The sequence below is a fragment of the Chanos chanos genome, chromosome 3, assembly GCF_902362185.1.
Source record: "Chanos chanos chromosome 3, fChaCha1.1, whole genome shotgun sequence".
NCBI lineage: Eukaryota > Metazoa > Chordata > Actinopteri > Gonorynchiformes > Chanidae > Chanos > Chanos chanos.
In genome coordinates, this window is record NC_044497.1 from 21,626,650 (window position 1) to 21,646,892 (window position 20,243).

Below are 20,243 nucleotides of genomic sequence, written 5' to 3' on the forward strand. Positions count from 1 at the left end.
TTCGAACAAAGCCATAATGGAACTGCAAGCAGCATAAAGAGGCTCATCTCAAAAAGCTATACAGCCCATCAAAGCCGGTGTCATTTCTTCAACACTGCACTGCAGCTGGAAACGCATGGCTGTTTGTCACCATTTTAAATCACCACCTATTTTCAGCCTCTCCAACTATTTGGATTGATTATCTAACTTGTCAGTGAGCAGAGGGATGACAGAAATAGTGTTTTTTCAGGGTTTCCTAAATCTTCACCTGACATTTCATTTGTTTAATATTTTTAGGAGAAGGAGTAAATTGGAGGGAATGATAAACATTGAACCTGAGGAATATGAAATAAATGGAAAAATGTGTGAAGGCAAAAAAGGTAAAAACATAGAGACAAGTGTAAAAACGCTAGTAAACCTGCTACCCTCTCTGGTTACACAAAACCAAACTACTTCTCTGAGGAGCTAAGCTATGTTTGGCCAACAGCAAAAACACACTTTGTCCTTCTAAGCTATGCTATATTATATCTGAAAATGATTAAATTAAGACAAGATCTAAAAAGCATTTATATTTTTGATAATAACCTATTTCTTAGCAAAAAAATTTCAACCACATATATAAACAAGCTTTAGCTTTGTGTTTCACACATAGAAAGATGTGATTTAGTGAGACATTGCTTATAAAATTCTGACAAAACAGCATTAAGTTGACAGACTGTTAACACAGAGCAACCTGTCAACAGCATACGACATTTGATAGCTTTTTAAAACATATCAATAATTATTAGCTAGCCAAATTAAACCTAAAGACACACAGTCAAGAAGGAGAAGAAAGGAAGGAGGAAAGAGAACGAATATTTCTGGCATTACAGGGATCAGTTACTCAGACACTTCAAAAGCATTTGTATGCATATCACTCACAGAGCATGTGGCTCTCACGGTGTTGGACAAAATGTGTGTGTGTATTCATATATCCGTAACATTAAATCGGACCTGTTACCAGGCACGATCACAGTTATGAGACTACAATAATGACCCTGTAATAGTCTGTGGATAGGTAAATAGCCACAGAACATCACCTTCATATTCCCACTACCATTTTTTTACAGTAATAAAGAATGTTGAGGTCAGTTCTGTAATAGTGACTTTCCATTAAGGGCTTTACAGCTATCCATTCATCTCATTCATAATGTTATTCCTCACCTATCACTCATGTTATTTACAGTAAGGGTGACCAGTAAGGCATGTCTTTTTGATCATCTTGGTGTGTGTTGGGAGCACTGGAGACTGGAGCACCGGAGGCTGTTCTTTATTCTATCTCAGTCTGAGAGAATGAAGATGTAGTCCATGGCCCAAAGTCCCTACCTTGTTAATGCCAACAGTAAAAGGTTTTCTCTTTTATACTCACTTTAGCACACTGAGGTTAATGAGACCAAATCAGTCCCAATCCATAATTGAAGCGTTGGGCCTACATTGTATATTTGGGTGTAGATGGTAGAGGTGGTTATAAATTGTAGAATTAGGTAGAGTCTGTAGAATGAATGGAGAGTTGTAGAGCTGGGTTTAAATTGTAGAGTTGGGAGGAGGAGTGTACACCTGCGTGGAGATTATAATCAATTCTTAAATATCTTTTAATATTTGATTACTTGGCAGTGAGTAAATAATTGCAGTTTAATAAAACCTGTCCGGATAACAATTTATCAGTTAAGCTTGAAACATCTATAGTTCTTTCCTTAGAAAAGCACTGCATATTTTTACTTTTTACACTGCAGAAAGAGCAGGATGTGTGTGAGATTCCATGCTTGTGCTATGCTTGCAGTAGAGCACATCTGACTTATAGGCTATGCTCTCCACAGCTCCATTCTTGTTTTCAACAAAGCAGCACCTGCCATTTTGTCTACAAAGCCAAGGGATGCAATCAGTCTATTACTCATATCTACAGCTGGGGAGAAACTTAATTTTATAGGAAAACAAAGTGAGCAAGCTGGGGTCAACATTTTGAGGACAACACACAATATGCACATAGTGGTTTAAACCAGGATTTACTGAACAGTGAATGAATGATTAACATTGACTTTACAGTGAGTAAAAAACAGATGACAAAATACCTCATTAATATAAAAACATACAGTTTAGAAATTGTAGAAATGGACTGACAGTAAAGACCATATTTCTTGAAATACATGAAGATGAGCTCTTATAAGATATTAAATGCTATATGCAGGAGTCATGATCTGTTACAGTATCATTTACAGAGCAGATATATGTGTCTAATGACACAGCCATGCTATTATGTGTCTTTACTATGATCATAGTCCTAGTCCACATTCCCATTTGCATGTAGTAAATGCACATGAATTTACTCTATGAAGGCTTTGGACACATTTTTGTTTTTGGTAAATAATGTTTGGAATAAATAAATTTGGCAAAGGCCAAATTCCATTTTGCTCACCAGTTAAAACTCACAGGAACACAGTAGGGGGTAGTAAACATTTACACTCAGAGCCTGTCGCCAGCAGCCCCACTATCTACTGTTGTGTTGAATATTTTGTCATTCAGGCCTGTCCCGAAACTGTACAAATCACACCATCGATTTATGAAAATACCATCCAAATGTGACAGCCGACTTATGCTAAATGGAGAAAATAAGGCAAATATTGCTGAAACACCCCTAGGCCCACATGGTACGGTAGAGTCGGCAGCGAGCTGCTATGCTCCCCGCTGTGAACTGGGAAAGTGATGTTGGTACGCCTTGCTCCTCCATTAGGGCAATGCTGTTCGCAGGGCCTGACTCAAGCCCTTTTGAAGTCTGTTGTCTGTAGGAACATGCCAACAGTACCAAACAACAGGAATGAATGCTTCCACAAAAGCCAGAATTCCTAAAGTAGAATCGAATGTGAAAACATATTTAATTTGGACACAGGTAAATGATTTTTGAACTATATCACACAATATTATATTTAGTGGAGATTGTTTTTTTTTTTAAAAGGACGTTATCTTAAAGTGACCAATTTTTTTTTTAAAAAGTGATCAGTTCCAGAGGTACGGACTAAATTTGCTTTTGTTCATTACTTATTGTTTATTTTAAATAATGTAATATATAACAGTTATCATATTAATAATTCTCTGCAAACATAAGTTATTTGTACATAATAAGCTAATACATGCCTAGAGAATTGATTTGTTTTCCTGTGAATTTATGAGCCCATTGGTCCTAGTCCAGCATCTTTACTTTCATTCTCTATTAAAGTGATGTGTTCTCTGGCATCGAGTGTGATCTGTTTTTAAACCATGTACGAATCAAAGTACTGCTGCACCAGTAATGCTGGTGCCGTGGTGCTCTGGCATTTTCATTGTAGTAATCAATGGAAAACAGTACCTGACTTGTAAGAAAGACCAGCCTCTCTGTTTTTCTGCCCTTCAGTGGGGTTCAGCCATGCAGAATATGGTTTGTTACATCACCGCAGTTCATGAGATTTATGACTTAATTTTGACAGGGTCACCCCACAAATAAGAGTGAACTCCAGGCTGTCCAATGATCACGCCCCACAGATAAGAGTGAACTCCAGGCTGTCCAATGAACACACCCCACAAATAAGAATGAACTCCAGGCTGTCCAATGAACAGTCTCCACAGATGAGTGGACTTCAGGCTCTACAGTCTGGTTGTAAGTGTCTGGGATCAAACCTTTATTGTTTGAAAACTCAAAGTCTTTTACAATACAGTCATTTTTTGTTATTTGCGTGTGATCTGATAAATAATGTACAATGTATTATTTCATTAAATAAAGACACAGTCACAAACATGGTTTACTTTTTTTCCTACATAACAATGCTCTACAATAATGGGAAGATTTGCGCCGTTTTGTATTCTGTTTGGGTTTGTTTTTACCGGCACAGTTGCTCCCCTTCCGAATCAATAAAAGCATTTTATTTCTGAAAGTGCATTGAAAGGATTGCAGCGACTGGACTATGGGGCCAGTCCAAATGTACATGTCATCATTCACAGCAGCTCATTTACCTACGTTTCCAAATACAACACGTGTCCAGATAAGCAAACTGAAGAAAATACATATGCATGCCTCAGCATTCCCCCAATAACATTTACATTAAATGGATATTATTCCAAATCTTACAAAGTAATTTGGTTGACAACAGCACAGATATTTTCCCCACAAATGGACCAGTGGTGAGAAGTAATACATAACAAACCAGATACTCACTGGTTTGTTTTACAGATGGGTGAAATAGCTTCTAGGCTAACATGTGTGGGCAGGGCCCGATAATGAAATATCATTTGGTCCACGTTCACATCTTTAATGGATAAAAGAGGGAGGGGGGGGGGGGGGGGGGGGTCAGGGGAAAAAAACCCAAGTGTGTTGGAATTGAGAGCAAAATTATAATGATTATGATTTTTTTCCATCTGTTTGTTTTATGCTGACAACAGATCTTTAATGTGAAATTTCTTTCAAATGAAATATAAACATATTGTGACATGTTATGGGAATATTACACTTTCTTGTTCCACGGGACAGCTTTGACTCTGTAGAACTTTGTTCCCAGTGGAACTTTAAACCTGTTCTGGGCCTGAGAGGGGAACAGGAGAGAAGAAGAGAGAAAAGGACACACTGTTAAGTTCAAACAGAGGTTTAGTTTAAAAAACACACATTAACTTGTGTTCTGACTTCTATGCATGTAAGTGTATTTAGAATGTGCTAAAGCATTTGTGTTATTTTGTCCAGTTGTGTAAGCTAATTCCAGTTTAATGATGCAACACCATGAATAAAGACATTAATGGTATACTGAACAAACGATCTGAATGCACATTAGTATACATTAACATAATATTTCTGTTAACCATTTAGCTTCCGTTACTGAATCAAATAGCAAAACTAAAACTAAGAACAAATGATACACATACAGTAGAAATTATATTATATTATTACTGTCTGTACTACATGCATATATGCAGTGAATGTGGGTATATATAAAATGAGTGTTTGTCTATATGAAGTGAATTTTGATCTATGTAAAGTGAATGTTGGTCCATATCAAATGAATGTCACTACCTTTTTAGCCTGACAATACTCCTTCTCCATGACTTTTCCCAGAACCCACGGCCGTCTTGAAGTTCCTGTGGCTGAAACACATAAACAGTTGACACCCATCAAAACCGAGTGGAGCTTGGTCACAGAATCGACTCTATAACTCTACCTCTGCTATTAAAATAAGATACGAACTGACAGAACTCATAAAAAGTCAAATTTTGCAAGCTATAAAAAAAAGATATATATAGACACACACATCAACACAAACACACACAAACCGTAAAATAAAATATATATACACACACATCAATACACACACAAAAACTGTAAAAAAGATATATCTACACACAAAAACCTACACACACACACACAAACTGTAAAAAAGATATATATACACAAACATCAACACACAAACAAACCGCAAAAAAAAAGATATATAATATATATATATATATATATATAATATATATATATATATATATATATACACACACATATATACATACACACACACACACACATATATATATGTATGTATGTATGTATATGTGTGTGTGTGTGTGTGTGTGTGTGTATATATATATATATATATATATATATATACACACACACACACATACATACATACATAAATGCATAGACAGGCGTGGACAATGGTCTACACTGTTTTAATTTTCATCGCATCATTCAGTGAGCACTCGCACATGGAGAACAGATATATTGTCATCCTACATGAGACCTCTCGCATCAGGATAGACATGTTTCATGTCAGGGCGCAGGGGATCACTTCAAAGGCATTCACTTTGCCAGCAGAGCAGACCGTGCACTCTGACCGTCACTTTTTTCATGTTAGAGGTTTTTAGCTACTTCCCTGTTACAGTGCCACCTATGGGAGTAAATTACCCCATCCTAGATGTGTGTTTTAATCAGAAAGATAACAATAAACAAATAATGCAGGAAAAAATAATGAACACAATATTACTAGAGGATCATGAGGAACATCATGGAAAATAAAATGGAAACTAATGGGGACAAAGTGTGTGTGTACCGTGTATGTGTGTGTTTGTGTGGCTGCATGTGTGCGTTTCAGCATATGGTTGTGGTAAACTGGAGGAAAGGGATAAAGGGAAAAATATGAGAATGAGGGAAAAAAATGGCATGGAGATGGATTGTGTCAGTAGCTGTAAATTATGGTTTACGAGTTTTATCAGTGTGATGTGAAATGGCAGGGTGCGAATTACGGGGGGGTGGGGGGTCTGACCCCCCCTAATTAAGACTTTGGGACCCCCCCAAAAGAGGTGAAAACAACAGTTGGGGGGGGGGGGGGGGGTTTGAAACATCTATATATCCTATGGTATATAGCCCTGGAGAAAAAGGTTGAGCCCCCCACCCCCCTGGCTGGTCCTTGTATAATTCGCACTCTGTGAAATGGGGTTAGTGTATGGTTGTGCGATGTGAAAAGAGTGACGTGGCTTATGAGTAGGCTAGTTTGTGAAGCAGGCCACATGATAAGATTCCTCTTGTTAAGGAGAGATGAGAAGAAGAGTGGAGCTTGTGTGCAAACAGTTCCCAGATTAAACTAAACAATGGTGAACACTTTCCTAAGCCTTCTCAATCCTAAATACATTCTCAATGAATTCACATTGCAAGTATCTAATGAATTCACATTGCAAGTTCTAACACTCTTTCTATGCTAGGGCACAATACTCCAGCCTTACATTCAGTTTAGATCTTCGGGGCCAACATGTATTTCATCACTTGTTAGGTCTTTTGTTCCAGTACTTTGATAAAAAATTCTGTGTTTGTCATGTAATCTTGTATTTCCATAGTGTGTTGTGGCTGCACTGGAAGAGCAGTCCCACTGTCCCAGGCTAAGCAAAGAGCATGTGTCATCCTCTGGTTCCACCATTAGGCATGTGTGACATGCATGATTAAATCAGTGGAAGATCGGATCACCATTCATCGATTTTCAGGCATCCGAATTCAGTCTGAAACTTGCAAGTAAAATTAAACTCCAGTTCAAAAATGCTAATCAGATATTAATGAACTGCAACTTCTGAAAAAGTTCCTTTGTTGTGTGTTTCGTGTACTATAACAGAGAGAGAAATTATATTGTGATGCTGAAGAATGACATTCTTTAACGTGTGGCTGGTTGGACTACACAGTCAAGCGCTGACCCCAAGCTTGCAGCTGGATGGCTGTGTTTAAAGCAGAGGTATGAGGTATGTGCAGTGTGAAGGGTTTGGAGGTTCCTGTACTAGTTTGTTTAGGAAAGAAGCTGGATGACTGTCAGTGGATGTGTGATCATGCACAGACATGCCATGGAAACGGAAACTGTCTGACGCAGGAGAGCAGTGCCACAGTGTGGCTATCCAGGAGAAATGATCTCACTGTGCTTGTGTGTGTGTAGATGTCAGAATTTCGATCACTGAATCATTATACTTCTGTGTGTGGAGGTGTTAGAATTTCGATCACTGAAAAATTATGCCTGTGGAAATGGTAAGCTGTTGGTGAAATACATTGTCAGACTGGTTAACCATGCCAATCCCATCAATAGCCAATTACACACCAGCTATGACTGCGTCTAAGGATCAGAGTTCCTCTTCTTCCTCTGTAATATTCTTGTAAATAATAAAATTGTTTCAGAGTGAGAGTTTTGATCTGTCAAAGAGCTGTTATCTATTGTTAGCTGCCTTCAGTTAAACAGGCAAGTTCATGTGACTGGGTGTGACCATGTAAGGTTTTGTTTTTGTATTTTGTCATGATGTTTACATTGGAATCCAAATTACTCTGAACGAAGTCCTTAACAAACGTTAAAAATGTTAACACTGAACAAAGCCACATGCCATTGGGAATCAACTTTTAAAATGTATTACCATATTGAGCTTCAACACATTCTCGAAATCTCCTGCGACACATTTTTGATCAGTCACCAAAATTCTTTTAAAGTCAGCATATTCGTATGTTTAGGGTATAGGTTTCATGTATACAGGTGCGCATATTTTTTTTTTTTTGCAAGCTTCACAGTATGACCAAGGAGATCATGCCATTTTTAAATACAAGTAGGGGTGACCCCGAATAGTCGACTATTTAATGATTTGACCTAAGGAGCCTGATTTGACTGCCAATATCATAGTTGAATCGTCGCAAAATGTGGTTATGAAACAAGGAACATTCCACTCCAGCTATGTGAGGGTGCTGAATGTCTGATAAAATAAATTCTTATGCCAAGTGTCACTAGAATACTGGGGCAGGCTGTACTGAGAGAGTCGGGGGGACTCATAGGAAGTGTGGACAAGTTGATGTGGATGGGAGCGGCCATGGTGGGAATGTCGAATGGGAAGTAGTAGTTTTGAAAAAGTGGCATGTTTTCACTGTTCCCGTTGGGAAAGAAAATCAAGGCAATAAAAGCTGCTATACCGCACTCTGCATTTAACTGAACATGCACCGAAGCCCTAAGCAGTGCCAGGAAACATTTAATAAAGAAAGAGTACTATAAAGAAAATGACAGACCACCATAACCACAGTGGCTGAGACAAATAAATGGTTCAACTCCTAATTTACATAATCTTCACGGTTCTTACGGCAAGGTTGGAAAGCAAAACAAGAACAAGTTAAGGAACTGTGTAGTTCCCATTCTGGACAGTCCCATAACTCCTTAGTTCCTCAAAAATTTCCTGAAGCTGGGTGGAATGTAGATCACCAGCCTGGGGCTAGGTGGAATGTGGACCACTAACCTGGTTTCCTGAAGATGGATGGAATGTGGACCACTAACCTGGAGCTGGGTGGAATGTGGACCACTAACCTGGTTTGAGGTCCAGTGCAATGAGGGACTCAGAGTGGAGAAAGTAGAGGGTAGGGCCCACGGTGAAGAGGACATAGTTGTCATGCCGTTCATCTAAAATTATGAGGACCAAGTCGCCAACCTGGAAACTATTAGACAAACAGGTCCATCACAACCTAAAACCTCCACTTACTCATTCTGTCTTATAATTAACACATGGTCTAAATGAATTCTTTACATAGCGGGATTGATCTAAATAAAGTCACTAAGAAATTAAAAAAAACATTAAAAAAAGTAAACAAAACAACAGAACGTTTAAAATTAGATTCATAGAAGAGTAAGCAGAGGAGAGATTTTTAATTGGAGAAAAAAAAAAAAAAAAAGCTGGTGCACTCTTTGAAAGACTCTTTGCAGGTTGCAATAAAGGAATGTTGTCATTTCAAACTGAGATCATTATTTTTAAAACACACAGGTGTTAATCACTGAGGGAAACAGACCAGGCATAAAATAAGCATTATATTATATTTCATTTATATCTTATAATCTTACATCTTACAGGGACTGCAGAGAACAATGTCACTCAAAGCTTTACCAGCTAAAGGTACACCAGCATTAAAACTCTTAAGACTGAAACTTGACAGAAGATGAGCTCAAGAGTGAGAAGTCATGAAATGCTTACTCTCGAATGGCAATTTTCTCTGAATGCCTGGATGACACAGAGGACATACTCTGGGACATCTATTGAGAGAAAAGAAGAGAATAGGTAAGATATTGTGGATGACTGCTACTTGCTTTACGTGGACCAACACTGTGCTCTAGCACTAATTCACTATAGTACCATCACTGCTGGCCATACTGTCGAAACGAAGCATGTAGCATATCGGCAGCCAAACAGCATAAAACACATTTTAAAAAAGCCCTCTGTTTTGGTTTGATGAAGTTTGTGTTCAATTTCTGCTTCACCTGAAAAATTTAGCAGGGAAGAAAACTTTATTCACAAATTTAAAAAAAAAGAGAGAATTCCTATACAGAGCATCATATGTTCCTGCAAAGAGGCCGTTAGTTTCATAGAGTTTAGCTGTGGTGCGTTCTGTTGTGTCTCTGCTATTCTGAATAACTGCACGTCCCTCTGAACACTGAGCAACACATATGCACAATAAACACTTTACACTGCTGCCACCCGCTGGTGGAGTGTTAAACTTGCACTTCACCATGTGAACAGATTATCAATCGTTTTACAATTATGCTGCCAGTTTAATCTCAATCACAATCTTAAATCACCAAATACAAGTCAATCGAGAAAGATTTAAGAAAGCCAGGCTCTGTTTTTATTTTCAGGATTTCAGCGATGCAATGTGTAAACAGTACTCTGTTTGAGAGTATATAAATAAAAACAATGTGTAAACTGTATTCTGTTTGAGAGTATGTAAATAAAAACAATGTATAAACAGTATTCTGTTTGAGAGTATGTAAAGCATGCTTCTATGGCTACTGCATGAATAAAACAAAAATCCTAACAATACTAAAATGTCCTGTTTTACTGCTCCGTCCCCAAGTCATTTTCTTCTGTATAACAAGGCATGTATGCAAAGCTACATTCTTAAAATTGGCAGCTAAAATTGTTTTGTTTGGAACATTTCAGTGACTTGTAATCAAACTACTGAGAATCAGGAGAGAGTGCAGGCAAGGAAAATAATCTACTTCACTATCAAATTGCTGTACAGATTCTAGCTATGTTTTAACAATCAAATGAAGAGATAATGAGAAATGTAACAAATAAAACAAAGAAAAGCAGGCAAATGTGTGAAGTAGAACTGCAGTAGTGTGGCTGTGACCATTTGAGCTTGTGGACAGAATTAAACCACATTTCTCTGTGTTCTCACTGTGTACTTCACTGAACCAGAATTACAGCACATTCCTCTGTGTTCTCACTGTGTACTCCACTGAACCAGAATTACAGCTCATTCCTCCGTGTTCTTACTGTGTACTCCACTGAACCAGAATTACAGCATATTCCTCTGTGTTCTCACTGTGTACTTCACTGAACCAGAATTACACCACAGTTCTCAATGTTCTTATTGTGTACTCCACTGAACCAGAATTACACCACAGTTCTCTGTGTTCTTACTGTGTACTCCACTGAACCAGAATTACAGCACATTCCTCTGTGTTCTTACTGTGTACTCCACTGAACCAGAATTACACCACAGTTTTCTGTGTTCTTACTGTGTATTCCCCTGAACCAGAATTACACCACATTTCTCTGTGTTCTTACTGTGTACTCCACTGAACCAGAATTACAGCACATTCCTCTGTGTTCTTACTGTTTACTCCACTGAACCAGAATTACACCACAGTTCTCTGTGTTCTTACTGTGTACTCCACTGAACCAGAATTGCAGCACATTCCTCTGTGCTCTCACTGTGTACTCCATTGAACCAGAATTACAGCATATTCCTCTGTGTTCTCACTGTGTACTTCACTGAACCAGAATTCCACCACAGTTCTCTGTGCTCTTACTGTGTACTCCACTGAACCAGAATTACACCACAGTTCTCTGTGTTCTCACTGTGTACTCCACTAAGTCAAGTCCCCAGTCAGCTGACTACTGCCATTTTCATAAAGACATTACACCTATTTGCAGAAACAGTGCTATGGGAGACTAACTGAATTATATGAAGGAGTCTTCTCTGTTTAACAGCTCCTTTTTCATTTGCTACCACTGCTAGCACTGCAGTTCTCAAAGTGTAGGCTTTTCAGTTCATTCACCAAATGAATAATTGTTTATGCCAAACACTTTATAATTTAATTTTACATCTCATTGTCTCTCAACAAAGAAAATCTACATATTTTTGTCCTAACTGGGCAGTTCAGAAAGTCACTGGCCATGTAATGGCTTGGACTCTTGATGGTGACTAAGGCGTCAAAGCTTTCAATAATCTTACAATAATATTTTCATTATTTTCATTCTCAGTATCATTTTCGATCAGTTAATATTGTTTCTTAAAGGTAATAATGGGGCCCATAAGACAAAAATAATTTTAAGAACCCTTGATTTAACTTACATGCACACATTTTATTATGCTTTGCTTTCATTGTCAGAACCTCAAAATACCCTGAGTGGAAAATCAGACCAACAGAATGAGGTGATGTGATCGGATTTATTCTCATGTGGAATGGTAAGTACTTCTCTACTCTGCTACTGACACTATCTTAATGGTTCTTTCTTTGGGTAAGGCTCATTACTATCAAAACAGAACTATTAAATCCACAAATAATTTGTTACTATCAAAATAGAACTGCTAGATCCACAAATACACTGTATGCTTTTTTTAAAAGAACCAGAATACAACATAGAAATGTATGATTTACCAGTCTCTGGCTGAGACGCTTGTTCTCCTCCTCTTTCATGTGTAAAGTCTGTGACAAAGCAAAATATTACAAAAAAAGTTACCATATTTAAAAATTTCCAGTACACTTTATGGTGTGTGACATTATGATTAATTGTAGATTGCAGTGTATGTCTATATATATATAAAAGAAATAAAACCACAGTTGGCATCAGAGCGACACATTACTCTTTCCAAAAGCAGTATCCGCTGCTTCTCCTCTGATAACATTAACGTGTTGTCTCTGAAAAAGAGAAGAAATATGACGAAACAATCAGTACTAAATGCATGGTAAGCACTATCTTTGTCAATTTTTAGCGCAAAAACTGAGCACATACACTACATACACTAGGGGTCGACCGACTATCGGCTTGGCCGATTATTGGAACTGATATTCAGCATTTTTCCGATTATCGGTATCAGTATTCTTTTATCCGATTGCCGATAAAATAAATTAATTTTAAAAAGGGCTTCTTTGGCTCTGATGCAGCTGCCTCTCTCTGTCTGTAGTCACCACTCTGTGGTATAGAGCAATGTCCTGTCCACAGCACTATCTGATTGGTTACACGTCACAAGTAATAGTCTATCAACACTGAAGGCTACTGTGCCACACACTGGCACAGAGAAACACATTTGAAGACTGGAGCTCACCGGAGCTGCGTGTTGAAGGTGAAGCAGCAGATATTTCCAAAGTTGCAATAAAAATCACACTCTTTTATGCTGAAGCTGCAAAAACCCCAGTTTCCCAGTTACACAGAGAATGCCCGAATAATTCATTTTGTTGCAATGTTATAGGCCTACAATAACTATAACGAGATAATAGTTTATTTATGTAGCGACAGCTATATCTTTGAGTACCACTAGTGCCACTGCAACTGGAACTTAGAGTTCATTTGAATGCGACAGCGAGCGTCAACAAGTTTATTTGCTGATCCATAATTTAGCCAGCTGAGTAGCAAAAAAACTGATAGGCTATAACGTTATTTCTTGCACATCACTCACCAGGGCCGGTCATACTCTCAGTCTCAACCCACGACTACTAGTAACGTTACTGAAGTGTGTCCTGATGCTGTATCTGACTCTGTCTCTTGTAGAGCGGTGCAGGATGTTGTCGTTAGAGGCTTTAGACGTAATGGAACTGCATCTAAGGCCTGTGTTAATCCGTACATGGACTGCACAGATGGTGTAGAGTTGTCAGAGTTGAACAGTCACTTGTATTTATTATGTATTTATCTATTAAGAATTTATAAGAAATGCTGCTAGGAGCCCCCTGCACTTTTTGTTTCAAGATAACGTTGAAAAGTTCTCTTTTAATTAAACATATGCTTAAAGGCATTTAAACGAAGTTTTGAGTTGAAGTTTGCGTTATTCTAAATTTCGATAACAAGATTTTCATTTTTACTGCAATTGTATATCGGTTCCAAATATCAGTTATCGGTCTCCTTGATTGCTAATAATCGGTATCGGCCCTGAAAAAAACATATTGGTCAACCCCTAATATACACTGCGTACAAATGCATCAATAAGGTATGAAGCTTCACATTTATCATTTAGAGATTACATACTTTTTTTTTCACTGCAGTGGAGAACGTGTAGTGTATAAAAGGTGCATGCTTACTGCACAGGTATCATGCTGGCATCCACAGCAAAGTCCACTCTCTCCTCATCTCTCAGACTGGATGTGGCTGCCAGCCTCTCGGGGTCGGGGATGGGGTTGGTGGAAGGTTCTGTAGAGGAGCAGGCTCCAATGGTTTCCGTGGTGACCAAGTTTGAGCTAAAATAGGTGGATGTGATCAGAATATTGCTTCGGAGACGGTTCAGTTCCTCCTCAAGCAGCTTCTTCTCCTGTAGAACTGTGGCCCGGTCTTCAGAGAGCGTCTCAATGAGGCCTAGGATGAGGTCAGCATGTCAGGAGATAAAACCAACACTCAGGCAAATCACAAAACATACCAATACAGAGAATTTTTGAGATTTTTCCATTCTAAAAATAAAAATTTCTTGCACATTCTAGAATACTTTGAAAGAATCCTTTTTGCCAAAGAATGACAGTCACTCTTAAATAACCTCTACAGTCTGTTCTTAGTCCCAGTTTCTCAATTTTGTCATGAGTAGAAAGCTCTGGTATTTCTGTCACGGTCATTATAATAGATCATTATAATAGCGGAATACTTTCTGTCACAATCATTATAATAGCGGAATACTTTCTGTCACAGTCATTATAATAGATCATAATAATAGTGGAATACTTTCTGTCACAGTCATTATAATATATCATAATAATAGTGGAATACTTTCTGTCACAGTCATTATAATAGTGGAACACTTTCTGTCACAATCATTATAATAGATCATTATAATAGTAGAATACTTTCTGTCACTGTCATTACAATGGATCATTATAATAGTAGAATACTTTCTGTCACAATCATTATAATGGATCGTAATAATAGTGAAATGCTTTGTGTCATAATCATTATAATAGCAGAATACTTTCTGACACAGTCATCATAATAGATCATTATAATTAGGGGTGTAACAATACGCCAAAGTCATGGTTCGGTATGTACCTCGGTTTTGAAGTCACGGTTTGGTACGGTTTCGGTACAGTGAAAAAAGACATGCAAAACACGAAAGTTCCTTTCATTTAATATGAATTTACTTGCAAACTTATAAACTTGTAAACAATGGCAAACTGGCCACAATTTCCAGTTTGCTCTCCACTCAGTTTTTTCCTTGTACCGGTAATATTCACATTTGGATGATGCTGTCTCAAATCATCATTATCATCATCATTTTCTGCCGCTTATCGGGACCGGGTTGCGGTGGCAGACGGCTGAGGAGGGTAGCCCAGACATCCCTTTCCCCGGCTACATCCACCAGCTCCTCCTGGAGGATCCCAAGGCGTTCCCAGGCCAGCCGAGATATATAATTCTCCCAACGTGTCCTGGGTCTTCCCCGGGGTCTCCTCCCAGTTGGTTGTGCCCAGAACATCTCCACAGGGAGGCACCCAGGAGGCATCCTGACTAGGTGCCCGAACCTCCTCAACTGGCTCCTTTCAATGCGGAGGAGCAGCGGCTCTACTCCAAGCTCCTCCCGGGTGTCCGAGCTCCTCACCCTATCCCTAAGGGTGCACCCAGCCACCCTGCGGAGGAAGCTCATTTCCGCCACTTGTATCCGCGATCTCATTCTTTCGGTCACTACCCAGAGCTCGTGACCATAGGTGAGGGTTGGAACAAAGATCGACTGGTAAATTGAGAGCCTTGCCTTCTGACTCAGCTCCTTCTTCACCACGATGGTCCAGTACAACGACCGCATGACTACCACTGCCGCCCCGATCCGCCTGTCGATCTCACATCCATTTTGCCCTCACTCGTGGACAAGACCCCGAGACACTTGAACTCCTCCACTTGAGGCAGAAACTTAGTCCCAACTCGGAGGGGGCAAGCCACCTTTTTCCGGCATAGGACCATAGCCTCGGACTTGGAGGTGCTGATCCTCATCCCGACCGCTTCACACTCGGCTGCAAACCGCCCCAACACGTTCTGGAGGTCACAGTTTGATGAGGCCAACCGAACCACATTATCTGCAAAAAGCAGAGACGCAATCCTGAGGCCACCGTACTGGACACCCTCCTCACCCCGACTGCGCCTTGAGATCCTGTCCATGAAAATTAAGGACAAGATCGGAGACAAGGTACAGCCCTGCCGGAGTCCAACATTCACTGGGAATGAGTTTGACTTTGTGCTGAGAATACGGACACAGCTCTCACTACGGTTATACAGGGACCGAATGGCTCGCAGCAGTGAACCTGGCACCCCATATTCCCGCAGTACCCCCCACAGGACACCCCGGGGAACACGACTGTAAGCCTTCTCCAGGTCCACAAAACACATGTAGACTGGATTGGCCAACTCCCATGATCCCTCCAGTATCTGTGCAAGAGTGAACAGTTCCACGGCCAGGACAGAATCCACCTGGATCCGAGGTTTGACAATCGGCCGCAGTCTCCTTCCCAGTACCCTGGAGTAGGCTTTCCCAGGGAGGCTGAGCAGTGTGATACCCCAATAATTGGAGCACACTCTCCAGTCCCCTTTTTTAAAAATGGGGACCACCACCCCCATCTGCCACTCCACAGGCACTGTCCCTGTCTCCCACGCAACAGTGAAGAGGCGTGTCAGCCATGACAGCCCAACAACATCCAAAGCCTTCAGCATTTCAGGGCAGATCTCATCCACTCCTGGCGCCTTGCCACTGCAGAGTTTTCTAACTGCCTCAGTGACCTCTGCCAGAGAGATGGGTGATGACCCTCCTGAATCTTCTGGCCCTGCCTCCTTTGTGGAGGGCGTGTCAGTCGGGTTTAGGAGCTTCTCAAAGTGTTCCTTCCATCGTCTGACCACATCCTCAGTTGAGGTCAGAACCTCCCCATCCCTGCTGAGAACAGCCTGGACAAGGCCCTGCCTGCCCCTCCTGAGTTGCCTGACAGTTTGCCAGAACCTCTTTGAGGCCAACCGAAAGTCCTTTTCCATGGCCTCCCCAAACTTCTCCCATACCCGTGTTTTTGCTTCCATGACAGCCGTCGCTGCAGCCCTTTTGGCATGCCAGTACCTCTCAGCCAATACCGGAGTCCCCCATGCTAGCCAAGCCCGGAAGGCCTCCTTCTTCAGCCTGGCGGCTTCCCTCACCGGTGGCGTCCACCACCGGGTCCTTGGGTTGCCGCCACGACAGGCACCGATGACCGTCTGGACACAGCTCAAAGCTGCCGCTTCAACAATGGAGGCTCTGAACAGGGTCCATTCGGACTCCATGTCCCCAGCCTCCCTCGGGATCAGGGAGAAGCTCCTCCGGAGGTGTGAGTTGAAGATCTTCCGTACAGGGTCCTCAGCCAGCCGTTCCCAGTTCACCCTCACTATGCGCTTGGGTTTACCAGGTCTGTCCGGCAGCCTCCCCCGCCATCTGATCCAACTCATCTCCAGGTGGTGATCAGTTGACAGCTCTGCCCCTCTCTTCACCCAAGTGTCCAGCACATACAGCCGCAGGTCTGATGAGATGACTACAAAGTTGATCATCGACCGTTGGCCTAAGGAGCTCTGGTACCAGGTACACTTATGAGCCGCCTTATGCTCGAACATGGTGTTCGTTATGGACAATCCATGACTCACACAGAAGTCCAACAACAAAGCACCACTCGGGTTCAGATCGGGTAGGCCGTTCCTCCCAATCACTCCCCTCCAAGTCTCTCCATCATTGCCAACGTGAGCATTGAAGTCTCCCAGTAGAACTACAGAGTCCCCAGATGGTGTCTTCACTAGGACACTTTCCAGTGTATCTAGGAAGACTGGGTACTCTGAGCGGCCGTTCGGTGCATACGCCGTCACAACAGTCAGAAATTTCCCCACTGCAAACAGAAGGCGCAGTGAGGTGACCCTTTCGTTCACCGGGACCAACTCCAACACAGCGGCGCTCAGTCAGGAGCTAACAAGTAACCCCACACTGGCTCGTTGCCTCTCATCCCAGGCAACTCCAGAGAAGGACAGAGTCCAGCCCCCATCCAGGAGTTTGGTTCCAGAGCCAAGACTGTGCGTAGAAGTGAGGCTAGTTGGTATTGCTCCACCTCCCGCACAAGTTCTGGCTCCTTCCCCCCCAGAGAGGTGACATTCCACGTACTGAAAGCCAGTTTCTGTACCGTAAGTCCAGTCCGCCAGTCTCACCCTATCCTGCCACCCGTGTGGCGTCGCACCTGGCCCCTATTTCTCCCCTCGCAGGCGGTGGGCCCATGAGAGGGAGAGGAAACTGAGTTTTTTAATTTTAGTTCCGCATACAGAAATGTAGAAGAGAGGGCACACTGTATCTTGCCAAATATCACTTAATTTGCTGACATTTCAGTCGACTGACCATCAGAGCATACAAAAGTTATGCATGTAACGTGCGTGGTTATAGCTAGATTATATTCACTCGCGCAACGAACCAAACCGAACATCCTGTACCAAATATGTGTACCGTTACACCCCTAACACAAAATATATAGCTTGATGTAACTTTAAATAGAATAATAATTTCATGATTTACATGTGTTATAGAGTTAACTGTGAAATGAAAAATGAGTTTTGTTACATTAGTAACGTAATGAGAGCTCAACAGGCTGCACCTGCAGCAGTTTGGCAGCAAGTTGGGGTTGGGGGGTGGAGGGGACGGGGGATCACTGTCCCATATTCCAGAACGGCGACATGAGACCATGGATGTTTGTTTCGCGGTTTCAGTCTCCGTTTCAGAAACGTTACACCCTTAATTATAATAGTGAAATACTTTCTGCCACAAACATTAGAATAAATCACTATAATAGTGGAATACTTTCTGTCATGGTCATTATAATAGATCATTATAATAGTGGAATACTTTCTGTCACGATCATTAGAATAGTGGAATACTTTCTGTCACGATTATTAGAATAGTGGAGCACTTTCTGTCAGTCATTAGAATACTGGAATACTGTCTGTCACGATCATTATAACAGATCATTATAATAGTGGAATACTTTCCGTCACGGTCATTATAATACATCATTATAATGGTGAAATACTTCCTGTCACGATCATTATAATAGTGGAATAATTTCTGTTATGCTCATTATAGTAGTGGAATACTGTCTGTCATGCTCATTATAATAGATCATTATAATGGTGAAATACTTTCTGTCATGATCATTACAATAGATCATTATAATAGTGGAGTACTTTCTGTCATGAACAATATATTAGTGGAATACTTTCTGTCACGATTATTATAGTAGATCATTATAATAGTGGATTACTTTGTCATGGTCATTATAATACATCATTATAATAGTGGAATACTTTCTATCACGATCATTATAATAGTGGAGTTCTTTCTGACACAATCTTTATAATAGATCATTATAGTAGTGGAATACTTTCTGTCATGGTTATTATAATCGATCATTATAATAGGTCATTATAACAGATGAGTGTAACAAATCATTGTAACAGTGGAATACTTGATGGAAACAGACAATAAATACCCAGTAATAATTCACCTCCATTTTTGAAAATAAAATCACACCATGGAGGAGTAAATAGGGAAACTGAGACAAACATTATTTGACATACTTTTGTCCTTTTCTTGCTGTTGAGTAACCTTCTGAAGTTTTTCCATGAGTTCACTAATGATCTGCTCCTTCTTCAGCTTCTCTCTGGTGAGCACCGTGTTGAAGTTTGTCTGAAAAAGTTTTAAAAGTTGAAACAAAATAGACAGAAAGCAACCACAAAGTCTAAATGTACCATCAACAATATTTGCCGCCTCAATGGAACTGTTTAAACCTTCCATCAAAGTTCAAATCTTGACCTTAAAAGGAGGCTGAACCTTCAAAGAAACATCTAAACTGGCCTACAGTCACCAATACTTTCCGACAACTATGACTGATGTAGTCTAATGCAGTGATCTACAGGCCAGTCTACGTTGTGACTAAAGCCATCTCTACCTGCTGCTCAGCTATCAGCGCAGTCTTCAGGTTTTGCATCTCCTCGTTCTTCTTCTTCTCCAGGACCTCCAGTTTGGCTAGAAGAGAAGCGTTCTCCTCCTCCAGCTTCCTCGGAAACCCAGTGTCCACTAATGCCAGGTCACTGTCTGTAGCACCACACTCTGTCTGCTGTAGGGTCACTGCCAGTCTGAAATGCCAGGGAAAAAAAAATCTCTCTACATCTCAGAGTATTCTCAGCAAAAACAACATGAAACCTGCGCAGTGAATTCTGCCTGCCAAACGGTGACAGTGAGACAGTGAGCTGTGCGGAGTGGTGTAGGTCAAAATTTATTTCAACTAGCATTACTGTCTTCTCAGCCTGGGCCCAGTTATGCCAGTGCTTCCACAGCAGTCTCCAGAGCTAAGCAGTGCTCAGGCAAGAGGGCAGACACCCAGTCTGCTATGGGTTAGCAACTCAGTAAGTCACTGTGATGACTGTGGCTCTGGAGTGAAAAATGAGGTGAAATTTAAGAGAGTAGTAAAATGGCCATGTGAGAAGTGAGGAGTTCT

The 20,243-nt window shown here is 40.7% G+C and overlaps 1 protein-coding gene across 1 annotated transcript in view; it reads right to left on the reverse strand.

The window, feature by feature from the left end:
• Window positions 1–4,380: 4,380 nt before the first annotated feature.
• rb1cc1 (RB1-inducible coiled-coil 1) overlaps window positions 4,381–20,243 on the reverse strand; it is a 38,474-nt gene continuing 22,611 nt past the window's right edge. The window contains exons 15-23 of the mRNA XM_030768199.1: window positions 19,695–19,881; window positions 19,324–19,432; window positions 13,818–14,088; window positions 12,389–12,443; window positions 12,183–12,230; window positions 9,490–9,548; window positions 8,832–8,959; window positions 5,048–5,118; window positions 4,381–4,565 (exon numbers count right to left, since the gene is read on the reverse strand). Coding sequence (XP_030624059.1) covers window positions 4,488–4,565; window positions 5,048–5,118; window positions 8,832–8,959; window positions 9,490–9,548; window positions 12,183–12,230; window positions 12,389–12,443; window positions 13,818–14,088; window positions 19,324–19,432; window positions 19,695–19,881 — 1,006 coding nt within the window. The 3' untranslated portion in view covers window positions 4,381–4,487. The remainder of the gene's footprint in view (window positions 4,566–5,047; window positions 5,119–8,831; window positions 8,960–9,489; window positions 9,549–12,182; window positions 12,231–12,388; window positions 12,444–13,817; window positions 14,089–19,323; window positions 19,433–19,694; window positions 19,882–20,243) is intronic.